This window comes from Chionomys nivalis, chromosome 12 (assembly GCF_950005125.1).
Source record: "Chionomys nivalis chromosome 12, mChiNiv1.1, whole genome shotgun sequence".
Lineage (NCBI taxonomy): Eukaryota > Metazoa > Chordata > Mammalia > Rodentia > Cricetidae > Chionomys > Chionomys nivalis.
In genome coordinates, this window is record NC_080097.1 from 25,630,353 (window position 1) to 25,648,895 (window position 18,543).

At 33.9% G+C, this 18,543-nt stretch overlaps 1 protein-coding gene across 1 annotated transcript in view; it reads left to right on the forward strand.

Moving 5' to 3' along the window:
* The window catches only part of LOC130885217 (60S ribosomal protein L7a-like), a 108,855-nt gene extending 90,566 nt beyond the window's left edge, over nt 1-18,289 (forward strand). The window contains exons 3-4 of the mRNA XM_057786659.1: nt 17,635-18,059; nt 18,110-18,289. Of these exons, the coding sequence (XP_057642642.1) occupies nt 17,635-18,059; nt 18,110-18,289 (605 nt within the window). The remainder of the gene's footprint in view (nt 1-17,634; nt 18,060-18,109) is intronic.
* The last annotated feature ends 254 nt before the right edge of the window (nt 18,290-18,543 follow it).

Below are 18,543 nucleotides of genomic sequence, written 5' to 3' on the forward strand. Positions count from 1 at the left end.
AAAGGATTCATTTACGATTTTTCTATTGAATTTTCTTTCTCCAAATAATTTGCCTGGTCCACAGGTATTCAGCTAGTTTCTGATTTCCCACCCTATGGACTTGATGGTGTCATATTGGTTGTTTTCTTTTTTCTTTTTAATTTTTTGGACAAAATCTCATAAAGCTCAGACAGAAAAGAAAGGTTTTCCCTGTACGTCTTCAGGCTGAAGTTTCCTGATTACTTTTAACTTATTGCATCCTGAGTGAGTAAAGCCTACTATGCTGTTATACAGAATCAATATAAAGAATTTTTATAGGAATGCAGAACAGGAACTCAATCTTTTGTTTTGTTTTGTTTTTATGTTTTCCCACTATATGATTCACATGATATGTATTTTTCCTCTAGACCACTTAATATGTAATTTTTTCTACACTTAATTTTGAATAGAGCACAAATTCAAGTTGCCACGACAAACATGTTTAAAATAGCATGTAATTATGCTTATAAGCAACTCTGCCATTTTCTGTTGTCATTGAAATGCAAGAAAAGGGACACAAAAGCAAGATAGAAAATAAAATGATTTTCTACAATTGTCAATATTCTATTTCCATAAGAAGTCTGAATCAGAACAGAAAAAGTCTCTAAAATAATAAAAGTCATTTTACAAATGCATTGTGGCACAAGAAAAGGTCAGCTTCTTTTCTAGTGTAGATTCCATGTTAGCTAGAATTAAAGAAAATGGTTTTTTTATGACCTAGACATATGGCATAGATTTGAAAGTGGGTAGGAATAAGTTCTGATTGGCTGCCTAATATTCTAATGAGATAGATTAATCAACGTAAACCACGTAGCTCAGTTAAAACTGCTTCTCTAAATGACCAATTTCATTTTCTTCCAACAGAGAAAATGCCAATCTTTTCCTATGTAGTAAAATCTTCTTGTTATAACAACTAAGCAACTCCAGAGTTACTGTTATTGTGGAACATCTGGTAACTACAAGATGTGGCTCCTCAGAGATCACCACATCGCTAGGAAATAAGAATGCCCTCAACCCAGTTGTATTTCATGTTTTGTTATACTCTGGAGTTTGGTTGCCTCATAATGCAGTAATCACTTTCCTTCAGCACCATAAATGAAAGTACAGATGCTACAATTTGCTATAATTGGATAAGTTTAGCATAAATTAATAATCAAAATAGCAATACATGCAGAAACTGTATTCATCTTATAATACTCTGAGTAAACTAATGAGACCATGGCTGTGCTTTTATTCTTTAAGAAATGTGGACAATATGAGCTGAGTTATTCTGATCTCATCATCTTTATTAATAATATACAAAATTTATTTAAAGAAATAAATTCTAAATCCTAGACAACGGGACAACTTATTTTACCCCATAGCCAGATGGCTGGTTAATATCTGAGCTTCATAGCCATGTAATAATATGCTATGTTTCTACTTCAATAAAATTGAACACATAGCCTCTTTACCTCATCTTCTCTCTGTAATATGGTCAGTTTTATGTCATGTTCCAAAAACTTTATTTTTTTTGTTTTTTCTCACATTAAAATAGAAATAAAATTATTTCAGTAATTTGTGTGTTAAAATATTCTCGCAGGTGTCCAGGGAGATGTCCCCAGCTAGTACCTTAGGCAACTGAGGAAAGGGAACCTGAAATGACCCTATCCTATAGCCATACTGATGAATATCTTGCTTATCACCTTAGAACCTTCATCTGGCGATGGATCAAGATAGAGACAGAGACCCAAATTGGAGCAACGGTCTGAGCTCTTAAGGTCCAAATGAGGAGCAGAAGGAGGGAGAACATGAGCAAGGAAGTCAGGACCACGAGGGGTGCACCCACCCACTGTGACAGTGGAACTGATCAATTGGGAGCTCACCAAGGCCAGCTGGACTGGGACTGAATAAGCATGGGATGAAACCTGACTCTCTGAACATGGCAGACAATGAAGACTGATGAGAAGCCAAGGACAGTGGCACTAGGTATCCATCCTAATACATGAACTGGCTTTATGGGAGCCTAGCCTATTTGGATGCTCACCTTTCTGGACCTAGATAGAAGTGGGAGGACCTTGGACTTCCTGCAGGGCAGGGAATTTGGACTGCTCTTCAGTCTCTAGAGGGAGGGGGAATGGAGTGGGGGGAGGGGGAGAGAATTGGGGAGAGGGGGAAGGGAGTGGAGGGAGGGGCGATGTGTGGGAGGAGGGGGAGGGAAATGGGAAACGGGGAGGAGGCAGAATCTTAATTAAAAAAGAATAAAAGAAAGAGAAAAACACATTTTGAGAGACACATTTTGAGAGACTGCATAATTGCCCAAATGTTATTATAAAATACTTTTTTCAATATATTTATAAAATTAAAAAAAAACAAGAATATAAACACTTAAAATATCCTTTCTCATATTAGTCCACTTGGTTTGTTAATCTTGCTTCTTCAGAGTCCTTGAACTCTAACCCTAAATCTCATTGGCTTGTGAGGTTTATCTTGAATAAGATTCCTAATCTGTAAGAGTGGTCAGAACCACTGTAAATACAGTATAAGTCATTTCATTTTTTCTGGGTTCTCTACTGACTCGTATCCTTTGCAACATAGTTTTAGGTGTATACAAAGTAATACTTGAGAAAACAAATAAGAACAGCTGTAAAATTTGGAAAATCATTATACATTAATGATTATGTGTTTTCCACAAGCCAGCTCTTTGACACATTCCCCAAATGCAACATTCCTCTATAACTTCCTAATTTATTCCTAAGAGGTAACGATCTAGGTTACAATGGATAAATGAACAATGGTCTATTCTGTAGGATATCAACTGTATTTTGCTTAATATTATTCATTTCTGTGATAGGTGGTATTTAGAGTTCACATTTGACATATTCTCTTCATTTCGCACTGAAATAAGTCAAATGAACTCTTTCAAAATATTTGAAAAGGAAATTTGAAAGGAAAAAAAATTGAATAGGACATTTACCTCTGCTTTCTATAGTCAAATCTGGAACAATTTGACTCACATGTTGATTTTATTTTTTAGGATTTTTCTCCTGTTTTTGTACTTTCACGATTATGTGTGATCTTTCTACATTAAGTTCAGATAAGATATTTAAAGTTCTGCAAAACTGAACATTTCTGATGATTCAATTCCAATGAGAATGGTTGTTGTCTTTATCCATGAAAGAGAAGAATGTTTTCATCTTAGTTATCTATTAAGATTTGTTCTGTTTCATTATGTCTTCTTCAAAGCAAAGATGTAATTCTTTCAACTGAAAAACCAGATGCTGCATTAAAATAATGTGAAATTTGTGTCATCATTTTATTGACTCAGAGCTCATGAAGATTCACCAAGTTATTACACTGCTCACAAATTTCTTTTTATGCAGCTATGATAGACATAAATTAGCAGTGCCAAGACAAAATAGAGCGAGCCATGATCATTTTAAATTAAAACATCCCAAATATTTCTACACTAAAATATCCCAAGCACATTCTAGCAGAATTTTAAGCCTGAAAAGTGACATCAGACTGTGCTAAGAATATGGATTATGTATTATCTAGTCTCCAGGGCTCAACCTGCCTTCTCTACCATCTGATTAGTAAAGACAGGTATTCAAGGAGGTGAAAAATTCAAAGTGAGCTTTATTTTAGATTTAATGAAATCGTTTGCTCCTCCTAGCAGTTTTCCATCATATTAGCAGTGTTTTTCATAATGTATGAATATTAAATTTGTCTAAAATATTACAAAATTATCTTATTAAAAACTCACATGTTGTGATAGTGGGAAAGAGAGCTGATGTAATATAGCACTAATTCAATTTGATAAAAGTTACTGATTCAGAAAAGCCACTAATTATCTTACAAGTATTTTAAAACTTTATCGTATTACAGAGAAAAGAATTTCTCCAACAAAACTAGAAAGGTTATTCATGGTAACCGGCTTGATAGAGTGAGGATTTAGAAGCATTAAAATGAGACACAGGAATCTATACTTGCTCTGATGGAATGGAGGTCTATTACTTTATCATATGGAAACCCTCTAGAATTTAAAGAATGTCAAGAGTAAAATTAAAGAATTAGGAGTCTCATAAGTGGAGTATTCATACTGCAGATGGGTAATAACCAAAAATGAAAAAATGTGATGACCAGGAAATATCAATGGTAGATCACTATTGTAATGGCACTGGGAATTAGTTTATAAATGTAGAAACCAGGGCAATATAAATAGTTCTACTACAGAAGGTATGCAATTTTCTTAGTTCTTTCCACCATATCCTGTTCTATTCTGCAATTACTTGGGTTTCATTGTTGCTGACCTTTTGTTTTTATCTTAAACTGCAAAGTTATTAATGCTAAATGAAAGGTCTTATTTATATGCTCAGCAAACTAAATGTCGTTTCCCCTTCAAAGTTCCTATGAAAATTTTGCTGCTGCCTCAAATCATGGAAGTTCTTTTGAGATTATAAACAAGGAATTCAGATTCTGAATTTCTGGATCATTCATTGAGAAACAAGAAAGAATAGTAATATTATTTAATTCAAAAAATATGTTTGTAACTGCAACAAACAATATAAACATCATAAATGATCTTATAAAATATAAATGTTCATATGTAACAGTTATGTATAAGTTCTGTGTTTCAACTACCATAATATAGTAGTCAAATACACCTTTAATTTTTCTTTAGATTATATTTAAAGGTTTATCACCTTTCTCCAAATTTTACTTCACATCTTAATTCAATCCAAAGGACAATTAAAATATAATTTTCAGCATATAAATTTAACAATTCAAGGTAGAATTGTATTCTCAATTTATAAATCACTCATTATGAATGATGCTTCTTTATATTATACTGACGTTAGTGCCTTTATTAACTTGTAGCTATCTGAAATAAAAAATAATAATTTGTTTACAATACAGCTGTCAAGCAAGACCTGAATAAGGAAAACACCAACAGACAAAGAACATAGACAGGAAAATGTTATGTGGCCCCACATCAACACAAAGAACATCAGAAAACACAAATTGTTGAGAGTGGGAAAAGACAGGCTTCTATAGGAAAGCCCCTCAGGTGGTTAAGCAAAATGAGATGAAATTATATGTTCACAAGCAATGTCATATGAACTGAGCAAATTGTATTCACATACATTTTCTTTTCCAAAGTATCTACTCGCATATGTGTCTACATATAACATATGTTAGCCAGTTTACTCTAATCTCACTTTAACTATCTGCAGTGTATCAGTGCAGGCTATTTTACCAAAAAGGGTAAATTCTAGCATATCCTTATTTTACAGTAAATATATTGTCCTAAAATAAAGCAGAACAGTTACTCTTTTTAAATATCTTCCTTTATTTTTTTATTTAAAAGCAATCTTATTTTACATACCAATCCCAATTCCCTCTCCCTACCCTCCTTTCCCCACCCCCATCCACTCCTCAGAGAGGGTGAGGCCTCCCATGGGGCATCAATAAAATTTATCACATCACTTGAGGCAGGAACAAATCCCTTGCATCTAGGCTCAAAAATGTATCCCTCCATAGGGAATGGGCTCCAAAGAATCAGTTCATGCACTGCAGATAAATATTTTCTGCTTCTAGTGGCCCCACAAAATGCCCAAGCCACACAAGTGTCACCCACATTCCGAGGGCCTAATCAGTCATATCCAGGTTCCCCAGCTGTCACTCTGGAGTCAGTGAGCTCCCACTTGCTCAGATCAGCTGTTTCTATGGATATCTCCATCACGGTCTTCACCTGTTTGCTCGTATTATCACAACTCACTCTCTATGACTGGACTCCAGGAGCGTGGACCAGTATCTTTCTTTTTATGTGTATCTGTAAATTGCATATGACTCCTTTTTATCAGTCCAGACTGAATTCTATAATAAGTAAATTAAAAATTACTCTTTCTATTAATTTTTAAATCTCTGTATATCTTGCAGAAGACTAGTGAAGTGGCATGTTTGCATGATTGTAATGAATACTGTTTATTGAATAATGGATATACTTTGTTTATTTACATAATTTCCATTTAATAAGTAATTAAAAATAAGTCATGATAGCTGCTATTCCATTTGCTTCAATAGTAATATTTACATGTAGGTAGTCAGTCATTATTTTGTCACTCCTGAGGCAGTGAAAATTTGACATATGTTAAACGTGATTGTAGTTTGTTTAGTTTTTACTAAAAGAATTGCCATTACTCAAAGTCTATATAGGTTCAACCATAGTGTCATAAACCTATGGTTCTAGCCAATGGCAGGCAGGAATATTGAAGCTTAATGCCTTTCTCAGCTATATATACACAACATGAACTGTTGCCACAAAAAGCAAACAAGTAAATTAAAAATATTTTTATCATATACAAACATGCATATGTAATTTCAATTTAGAAGTTTACTATGAACATTTTAATGCTGAAATTTCAGTTATAATTAAGGAAATTTGATAAAATAAGTATTTCATTTCAAATATCAGATGGAAAATAAGAAATGATTAAAAAATTAGAACATGGACTGAGGAGATAGTTCAGTTGGTAATGTGTTTGCCTTACAAGAATTAATATCTGAGTTTTATCCTCAGAACATATGTAAAATGAAGAAGTGGCACATGCTAATAACCCAGAAATAGTAGGAATGAGACAAGAAAATGGCCATGAATTTCTACTCTAACTGACAAATTGCAAACCAATTAATGATGTTGTCTCAAAAAACAAGAGAAATAGTTATTAAAGGACAATTGGTGTTTTCTTCTGCATGTTTGCATGTGCCCACATGCAATGATACACACATGATCAGAACTATACATTCAGTTTCATACCTATACACAAACGCACACACACAGTAAGAAAATATTTATTAAGAAAGATTGTATTCCTAGTAAGAAAAACTAACACTCATTTTTAACCATTAATTACCTGAGTTGTATTTGCATCTAATTTGACCATCATTATCCAAGTATTCCAAAAGCAATTAGTCTAAACTGTTGAGAATCCTAAAGCATAATATAATGATATCTGACTGATATATTTTTACCGGGAAGACTTAACAAAATATTATATTACCTGGAAAAATAAACGTGAGAACAATCTGATATCAAAGAATGCTTCATAAGATGAATAGCTTCCTCCAATATTTAGGTAATGCTCAAAGTAGATCTTCAGATATTTTCCTGAATATGAAATGAAAATAACTTGCTGTACATCGAGTCTAAAGTAGCATTCCTTGAGAAATTCTAAGTTTATTGCTCTTAGAAAGATTTACACATTTTTCATTTTATTTATATTATCAAATAAACCATGTAAATTAGAAATAAATGACAGTTGCATGAAGTAGAAATATATGAACACCCACTTACTTCTGTAAATGACCAATAATCTATTTGACTCTAAGTTGTATGTATATTTCTTCTATGCAAAAATTAAAAACATAAGAATTATAAAATTACATAATCAAGAAATATTATTCTATAAATATTCTGAGACAACCATAATTGCACAATGATAATAATCTTTCCCAGTTACACTGAAAGTATGTTTTTTCAATACATAGTCCTTCCACATTTGTTCTAATACCACCTATCACATTTTGAGGCAGATGCAGTCACTGTCCTCAAATTACATTTTGTATTTTAGAATTCTTCTGGTTTAGATTTCTTGCTTCTCTTCAGCAAATGTCTCATTCCAGAAATAGGGAATCATGCAAACAGACACTGCATAATAGGGACAAAATTTCCCTTCAAATAATAATGATATTTATGTTGACCAAAAGACCTTGCATCACCAGATTTGAGAAAATGATTGATTATATGATAGCTTCTCTGGTACCATCTTTAAAGGGAAGAAGATACTCTAAGAGAAGCACTTGTCCCTTAACACAGGTGTTAGAGCATGGACACAGTGGGCAGCAATGAATTGCAGTTTAGAATAGAATAGTCTATACTTCTGTTATTGGCAAGAGAAGTTGCTTCTCCAAAAAGGAAACATGCAGATTCAACATCATCAAGATGTTTTCAAGGAGAGAGTCTGTCTAAAATTATGATGCTGGGCAGGAGCACCCCTTCAATGGCTACACATACCTCTCGGACTCAATTTAAGCCTAAACCTATGTCTTGATCTCAAATATGGATATGGGGAAGAATTGTCACTGGACCTTGTCATTTGTTTTTCATTCCATGTAATGATCAAAAAACAGAACTTTTTCTCCTGTTTGCACCCTCTCACCTGTCTCTTAATTAGCACATTGTGGTTGGATAACCAAGTCTTTTTCACTAGAGTTGTCAGAGTCAGGCTCTGATTATAACAACCACAGTCACTTGACCAAAATTACTGGCTGTACATACATATTAACTGTCAGTCCTTAGTGCCAGGGTCTTAAGTGACCCTGAAAGAGCCCCCTGTTTTTCAGCTGTCTTTTTCACTAATCTCTTCTTCTACCCCCCAACCTGATCTCTCATGCTCTCATCCCTACCCACCTGCATTTCACTTATGAAATCTCTTTTATTTCTCCTGCTCAAAGATACTTGGGTGTCCCTCTTCTATACTCCTTATTACGTAATCTCTTTGGGTCTGTGACTTGTACTACGGTTATCCTTTATTTTAGATCTAAAATTTACTTATGAGTGAGTACATACTATGTTTGTCTTTCTCGGTCTGACTTACCTCAGCCAGGATTATTTTTTTCTACCTTCCTCCATGTCCTTTCAAATTTCTTTCGTGATTGTTTTAAACAGCTGAGCTACACACCATTTGGTAAATATTACAAAATTTCTTTATCCACTCTTTGATTTAGAAACATCTCAGTTGATTTCAAGTTCTTGATTGTTTTCAAGTTCTGTCTTCTGCAAATAAAGCTGCTATGATCATAGTTGACTGAGTTTCCTTGTGATAGGATTGAGCATCCTTTGGGTACATGCCAAAGAGTGCTATAGCTGAATCTGAAGCAGAATAATTTTCAGTTTTCTGAGAAACTGCCACAGTGATTTTCAAAATGACTGTACAATTTGTACTTTTACCAGTAATGGAGGTGTGTTCTTCTTGTTCCACATCCTGTTCAGCATGACTTGTCACTTGTGTTTTTGATTTTAGCAGCTTTGACAGGTATAAAGGAAAATTTGTAAAGAAAAGCAAAAGAAAAAATGATACAATTATATTTTGAAATCAAAAATTAGAAAAGCATATTAAAATAGAAAGAACAAGAAAGCAAATGTCATAGTGTACACACCTCTAATTGCTGTACTCAAAAGAACATGGAAAGAAAATTGTTCATTCAAGGCTAATCATGTCTCTACAGTGAGACACTGTCTCAAAATGAGAGTGACAGAGAGGGAGAGAGGGGAGAAGAGAATGAAAAAGAAAGAGAGAGAATCTTAGTAAAGCAAGCATATTTCTTGAATAGTTTTTCATTTAATAAGTCCATTTTTTTCTGTCCCTAGTTCTCAAATAGTGTTTCAGACAAGAAGTCTAAAATGTCTACAGAAGATATATTCCTTTGTTCAGACAGATAAAATATGATTTCCTCACTAATCTGAGGCAAATCCCTGGCTTCTTGTGGACTAGAAATGGGGAGGAAGCATTGATGTTGGAATTTTTCCAAAACATAAAGAGCAGAAAAAGTCAGGGAATCAGAAAAATTACCAGTAAGTTTCTAGATGCTGCACTTTCAAGAGTTCAAATCTAAGGTACAAGTCTGAAAAGGAGCAATCTCTTTTGGCAGAGATTAATACTGAAAACCTGACCAAGAACACATTTTGGGAAACTTGCAGACTCCAAGGATGAATCTACTTTTATGAATGTAGAGCACTCTAAAGCTGAGGTCGAAATATATATCTCTTGGCCAACATCTCAACACAGTTACTACCCAACACTGGCGCAGTTTCTTTGTGTAGAAGATAGTGGTTAAGGCTGAAGCCCACATCTGGTCACAGTTCAGGATGGAGAGAGTAGTGAGCTATAAATGGATCATCTGTATTACAACTACTTTACAAGTATAAGGGACAACTCTGCATTGTGTAGAGATTGTAAGAAGCAGGTCTTGCTGAATGTTGAAGAAAAACATTGTTTTCTGGAAATGATAAGACCACTATACCTATGAACATGCAGCTGTGGTTGCTTGCACAAGATGAAGCCCTCAATTTTAGTATAATGAGAAACTCATAGTGTTCCCACTCTTAATTGAGACAATTATCGAGAGTTGATGTTAACTTTAGAAAGAAAAATTGGTTTTCTGTAAGAGTAGGATTCCTTGTAAGTAAATCACCCTTCAGTAGATAACCAAAACTCAGAATTATGTGAATAACACATACTGAAAACAAATAAAAGCAAAAGAAAAAAAGAGGACACCAAAATAAGACAAGCAGAAAGGTGAGTGCATATCTGGAAGGAGTTAAAGGATGGAATTCAGTTGAATATAGCAAAAATACATTGTAAAAAATTCTTTAAAAATTAATAAAATATTTGAAGAATGAAACCATTTTCCTAAACTATTATGAAACTGAATCTCTCCTATTCCTATATTCATTCAGTAATGGAGTATTAATTGAATATTTTGTTATAAATTTTAGTAATGACAATTTGTATTCTTCATAAGAGTTGAAATGATAAATATTTTATATATCATATTTAACTCAAAGATATAGAGAAATTAAAATATTTTTGTTTGACCTTTAGCATGACATGTTTCAGCAAATGGTGGTAAAATTATTTAAAATGAGAACAAAGTTGACATTAATATAAAGCAAGTGCTAGCCATTATAACAATCATATGAGGTAGTCACAGGAAGGAGCGATCATGGTGATAAGAGATTATTTATTTCTTTAAAATTCTTATGATATTCAGAGTGTGTTCTATCACCATGATACTAGGTCAAAAATAGCATGTACTGTCATATATTTAAGTGGCTCACAGAGATTGAACCAATAACTAGGGAGCTTGCATGGGTATAAAGTAGGCTCACTACATATATGTGGTAATTGGGTAGCTTGGTCTTCTTGTGGGACTCCCAACAGTGGGAAATGGGAAGATCCCTGACTCTTTTTCTGGCTTTTATAATCCTATTTCCCATAATGGGTTGCTTTGTCCAGCCTTCTACATGGGGAACTGCCTAGTCTAGTCTTATTGCAACTTGATATGCCATGTTTGATTGATATCCATGAGATTTCTGCTCTTTTCTGAATAGAAACAGAGGAGGAATGTATTGGGGGAAGGAAGGGAAGGTCGATGGGAGGAAATCGGAGGAAAGGATGGAGAAGAAAATGGTAAGTATATAAATAAGTAAATAAATTTACTTAAAAAAAAGACAAACCAAAGTGAAAGATGATGCCAATATATAACACAATTTCAAGATTTTCTTTTAAATTACAACCTTCTTATTACTAAACATGAATGCTTCCATATGCAGTAAGAAATAGAAAAAGATGTTGAACATTTCTTTAAGAGCTTCTTGGGTATTTGTGATTCCTCTATTGAGAATTTTCTGTTTAGGATTGTACTTCAGTTTTTAGTTGGATTATTTGTTTTGTTGAAATCTACTTACTTGAATTCTTTTTATATTTTGGAAATCAATCCTCTTTTAGATGTGGGGTTCATGAAGATCTTTTCCCATTCTGTAGACTGCTGTTTTTTGTTTTTTTGTTTTTTTGGTTTTTTTTGATGGTCTCCTTAACCTTACAAAACTTTTCAGTTTCATGAGATCCCATTTATTAATTTACTATTTATAAAATTTACTAATTCTTGATCTTAATGCCTACATGATTGTTGTTCTGTCCAGGAAGTTGTTTGCTATGACCATGTGTTAGGGTCTATTTCCCACTTTTCTTCTGTCAGTTTCAAAGTCTGGTTTTAGATTGAGGTCTTTTATCTACTTGGATCCAGCGGGACCAATAACAGAACAAGAAAAACCACGGAATCTATAAATCTGGGCTATTAGGGATTCACAGAGACTAACCTGTCACCCATAAAGCTTTCATGGGACTAATATAGGCTATCTATACATACGTTACACTGTGTAGCTTGATCTTGTTACGGAACACCCAACAGAGAGAGCAGGTGCTGTCTCTGACTCTGTAAACTGCTTCTGGGACACTTTCCTCTACTGGGTTGCCTCATCCAGTCTTAATAGAAGAGGAGGTGCCTAGGCCGAAAGAAACTTGAAATCCTGTGGTTGGCAGATATACATAGGAGGCCAGTCCTTTCCTGAATATAAAGGAGAAGAGGATGGGGAAGAGAAGGAAGGATGGTAGGAGACACTGGGAGGAGAGGAGGGAGGGAGGGGAAATTGGTATGAGGCTGGAGATAAATAAATAGGTAGATAGGTTGATTGATAAATGATAAATAAATAAATAAATAATAAGAAATAAAAAATGAATATTAAAGGAACCTACTGGAGTGGGAGGTCTACCGCTAAGAGTATGCATTGTTTTAAAGAGGAAATAAGTAGGTATCTTTGTAACTTCTTGCAACTTACTATAATTACAATTAAAATACCACTATAGTTCTCTCAAGGAGGTAAGGAGTGGGAAATAGAAGACAGTATGGCAGAGAGATAAAAAGGCAAACTAGAAGAGGATAATTTAAAGCGGAAGATAATGAAAGGCTATTGGTTATTCTCCACAACATGATGGTGATAAAGCAATGAAACAACACTTACTTACAGAGTAAGTGAGGCTTATGCCTAAATAGGAACTTAGCCCCCACTTACTATCGTTCATAGTTTTGAAAATTATGCTGGAGGAGAAAGATAATCCTCAGCCTCAAACCATGCGATCAAAACATTTAGATGATATGCTGGTGCAATATTGGCATAAATGTATGGAAATAACCACTACTTTTTTATTAATACCCACTCCATGAGATAGAATCCATACCTGATAATTATAAAGTGTCAAAGAACCTGAGAATAAATAGGTTATAGGCCTAGGGGAAAACATACTACTATTATATGGCTAAAACAAAATAAGCCTACTATTATTTGGCTAAAGTCAAACATATTACATAACAGTAAAATGACTCTTAGTGATTTACTTCTATATTCACAGATAAATAGCTCACTCAAAACATGCTAGCTAAGTTTTCTCAGGTCGTAGATAAAAATTAGTACAGAGATTCAAAAGCTGACAATGTATGCAAAGCAAAAAACTTAGGAACATGCTGTTTTAAATGAAATGTGTTCATCAATTCCTTGCCCTCATGGATCAGGGATCTATGTGAAAAGGAGGCAGAAATATTGTAAGACACAGAAGTGATGGATAACTTTTAGAAACCTATCTTCAAACAAATAATAGGACTGATGCAATATAAACTCACAGAGAATTAGCAGCATGCACAAGATCTGAAAAGGATCAGGCCACATGGTGTCTCAGTACTGAGATGAGAATATAGGCACTAGATCCCACACTTATACAAGAAACTATCTACATGTGATACCCATGTGCAAAGGGAAAAATGAGTCTCTTTTTCCGAGTGAGTTTCACTGTGTATAACAACCCCATTGCCAGGATAGACTGGTTTTTGGTTTGTTTATTTGGTTTATTTCTTATTTTGTGTCTAATTGAAAGAGAGAGAAAGAAAAAAAACCATAAATTTGGTTTGATAAATATATGTAGAGAATCTTGAAGAAGAAGTAGACAGGAAAAACACATGATAAAATTATGATGTATGGAAAAATTTGTTCAATTAAAACTAAGAATTAAAAACTTTTAGATATGATTGCACATTTCTTTGTTTCCAACTGCCAGGAGACTAATGCAAGAGAACAATGTATTAGAATCCAGAATAGGATACATAGTGAGAATTTACAAAAATACAGAGTAAAAACAATGATATAACAAAAATAATTGATAAAATTTGAATATCAGATGAAAGAATGAATGAAAGATTTTTAAGATATATTATCTAATGCTATCAGTAGCATTCCTTTCTAATAATTGGTGTTTTATAGAAAATTTACTACTCCCAGGACATCAAGGAATAAAAAACAAAGAGGAAAGTTTACAGCTTCACTAATCCTAAAGATATAACCTCAAGTTTATTTACTTTCTTGTGTATTTCTTTCAGTTGCTTGGAATTATGACCAGCATATACTGACTTACTGCATGAAGTTAGTTTTTATTTGCCTTCTTCTTTCTTTTTCTGTGTCTGATAGAGTTTCTGTATCTTACTGCATTAATACTGCATTGGAGAATGGGCAAATGTATTCTGAAATGAAAGAATTTATTTCCTTTACCTGGACCGCATTGTGGACATTGACATCTGTATGATGGTGTGCTACTACTGGAGCCAGAGAAATCAAACATTCTCTGGTAAACTCTGTAAGATTTCTAAAACATAATTTTTATCAACCATTTGTAGCAAAACTATTTCAACTTATGAGCTTGCAATTGAACCAAATTTATTCCTAAGGAAATGGCCCAGAAGACAGATTCTGAAAAGACTCCATTTATCTTAGCCTAAGAGAGGCTTTGAGAGTAAGATCCAGTGGAAAGGGAAATTATACTAGACTTTAATTTCTTTGATTTTAAACTCAGATAGGAATGAACATTGATTTTGAACTCTAATGCTTTCATCTTTGACATGGACATCTTTTTTCATTAGGAAGATCACTGAGTTATTGAATTTTAGACTCTTCAGGGATCTTTGTATGCCTTTTACATTAAAATATAAGAATACGTGATGATTGGCATTTCAATATTAGAATATTTTAATATGATATTTTAAGTTTTGTGAATTCTTTAATAAAAATTAACAATTTTGTTTATAATATTTGTATGGGAAAAAGAAAGGCATTTATCTGACTTTAGAAATAAAGTAATTGAAGTGAAAAATACAGTAGTATTATTTCATTAGATATAGATAGGTTTAATAGGAAATACAAAATAAGAGTGGAAGTATGTAGAAAACCTCAGAATGGATATATACATATATATATATATATGTACACACACACACATATATATGTTATATATATGTTATATATATAACATATATAACATATATATAACATATATATAACATATATAGCATATAACATATATATAACATATATATAACATATATAACACATATAACATATATATAATATATGTGTTATATATATATGTTATATATATATATGTTACACGTTACACATGTCTTCTCAAGAAAGGCAGCCATGCTCTTGTGACAAAATTCTGCAAACTCAGGTCATTTGTCTTTTCTACCATTCATTCAGCAAATTAATTAATAGAGCTTGTAGATTCAAGGCAGTTTAGTTGACTGCATTAATAAAATTATAATTATAAAATTGCAGGTAAATAAAATATGATAAGATATATGAAGGCCATTTATGAAATATTATAAGAAAACTTAACAAAAGTATTAGCTGCATGAGGAAATGTACTGACAGTCATTTTGAGAAATGTACTTTTAAGAGAGACCATTGTGTTGAGTAACAAATTTAACAAGAAGGGTGAACTTTCCACCACTGAAGTACAAAGATGAGATATAATAGCTTAATCATAGGGAGAACCTGGTAGGGTGTAAGACAAAACAGGAATAATCAGGGAGTATTTCACAGCCATTAGACATTTTGCTTATATTTTCAAAAATACAAAAACTATATCATTTATCATTAATTATCTCCAAGCTATCAATTTTTCAGATATGTCTCAGTAACAAATCATACGAACTGAGTGCACAGTTTTAGTTCTAACCAAAAGTGATCCTGTGGCTATATATAAACTAGTAGAAGTAAGAACAAACTTGTGTGTGAAAAATATAAACTATGTTTAAAATGACAAGCCTGAGTTCTGAAGGTCATTGATTTGTCTGTCACCTGTTAGAACAGCTATTATGTGTATTTGGGTTCATTCCTGCCACTGTGCATCATGAAGTGCTTTCAGGAATTCAGTCATGCCTGAAGATGGCAGACTATTGAGAAGAAACTATGCTCTCCAAAATGCCACGTGGTTATGAAATCATATTTGATTTCATTTCACTTCAAAATTCATTTTGTTTGGGAAAAATTAAATTGCATTTCATCTTGGAAATGGAAGTTCTTCATTTTCTGTCTATATTTCCTGAAAACAAACTCTAAGAAAAAAATGAACCATCAAAGAGAAAGTATAAAGTGAGAGCACTTAGATGAATGAGTAGGAGAGCAGGTATCACTGGCCTGGAGGGACCAGAGTGCAGCGAGGATAGATACACAGGAACTGGTTACCAGGGCTCTATATTAGAATAGGTAAAAAAAAAAAAAAAAAAAAAAATCAATAAAAAGTGAGTTAGAGGCGATGGAAGCACACAAGCACAAACACACACACACACACACATTAACTTAAGAAAACAAATATAATATTAACTCAATAACAAAATAAGAAAGTTGAATCAAAATCTCCAAGGTTTAAAGACAAAAACGCCACAAACTTATTAACTGTAATGATCAGCTACAGATGTCTCTATATTGATCCATGCATTACATTCATACAAATTCATGAATATACTTTTTCCAACAATATATCAATATCAAAGATGGTTTGAAAAAATATTGACTTCCCATCCTTTGCTGATATTGTAGACCTCCTCAATTTCTGGCACAATGTTTAAAAATTGCTGATGAAGAGATGCATTACAGAGAGAAGTGCTAAAGTAGTTTAAAAACCGAATAGACAAACAAAACAGAAGAATAGAAACAAAAATTTAGTAACTGTAATTAAAAATGCATTTTATGGTCATCCCATTTATGAACTTAGCATCTGGAGTTGCATTCACAAGACCTTCACAAGATCAAGCCAGTCAGTATTCCACAATGCATGGGGGAAGGGCTCATAAAGTTTCAACCTAGATGAAAAGCTATTGCAAGCTGAAAGCTACAGAAGATGAGAATCAATTACTTTTAGGGATAGGTAGAACTAACTTGATTCAGAAATTATTATTTAATAAGTTTATTAAAGTCAAAGGAAAGAGAGCACCTTTCTGGGAGGAGGTAGTGAGACATGATTACAGTAAAAATTCATCATATACACATAGAAAATACTTAAAATGAATAAAAATTCTTTCACAAAGTATATTGTTGTAAATAGTTATAGGATATTGCATCAGCTTAAATATAAAATTATATACTATCTTATCCCCAAATCTGTAAAAGTTAAGAAAAACTATATAAAGATGTCAATTACAGAACATAGCATATTCATGTTGTGAAACTATGTTGTAAGTCTACCTATTTTTGTTCTATATAGTGTACCAGAACTTGACAACTGAGATGCTAATTAAAAGATCATATTAAATTTTCATGTATATCATCACAGGAAATTCATATTATAAATCACTCATAAATGCAAAGGGTAAATATTCATAGGACACAACATACAAGCAACAGCAGAGCCTTCGTAATTAAACTGATATCAAAGTGTTTGATGAAGTGTCATCGATTAAATACTGGTTTGACAGCAAGGATAAGGAATGAGAAAAACAAGCACATTTTACATCCTGAATATTGATCAGCTGGTTTATGAAACAATATATGTAAGTTCATAAGTCTTCAAAGTACAATGAGGATCAATTGAATGTTTACTTGTAAAAAGAAGCCACCATCCTGAGTGCCCAGATGGAGCCCGGCACAGCAATGACTCCTGATTCATAGTGTCGCTCTTTACTTCCCAGGGCAGGACATCCAGCCCCAGAGAGACCTCACAGGCTTCCTCAAATGGCCCCGCTACATCAGGCTGCAGCAGCAGAGGGCCATCCTCTATAAGCAGCTCAAAGTTCCTCCTGCCATTAACCAGTTCACCCAGGCCCTGGACCGGCAAACAGCTACCCAGTTGCTTAAACTTGCCCACAAGTACAGGCCAGAGACAACGCAGGAGAAGAAGCAAAAGCTGCTGGCCCGTGCTGAGAAGAAAGCCTCTGGAAAAGGGGATGTCCCAACTAAGAGACCACCTGGCGTCAATACAGTCACCACTTTGGTAGAGAACAAGAAGGCTCAGCTGGTGGTGATTGCCCAAGACGTAGACCCTATTGAGCTGGTGGTCTTCCTGCCTGCCCTGTGTCAGAAGATGGGGGTCCGTTACTGCATCATTAAGGGAAAGGCCAGACTGGGGCAGCTGGTCCATAGGAAGACACGCACCACTTCACACAGGTTAACTCGGAAGACAAGGGTGCTCTGGACAAGCTGGTGGATGCTATTAGGACCAGTTACGACAGATATGATGAGATTCGCCGCCACTGGGGAGGCAACGTCCTGGATCATAAATCTGTGGCTCGAATTGCCAAGCTGGAAAAGGCAAAGGCCAAAGAACTCACCACTAAAGTGGGTTAAATGTACTGCTGAGATTTCTGTACATAAATATAATTACAAACCTTCCAAAAAAAAAAAAAAAAAGAACAATTTGTTCCCTATCTTTGACTAGTACTAAACTCGAAAGACATGGCAATTGTGGTGATGTATGCAGTAACCACTGAGTGAATGACACAAAAAGATCACATGTTCAGTCTTTCTGGTTTGTAATTTGCCTGGAGATGCTTACTGTGTACAATGTCCTAGATTTGGACCTCAGCATAGCACATCAAAAT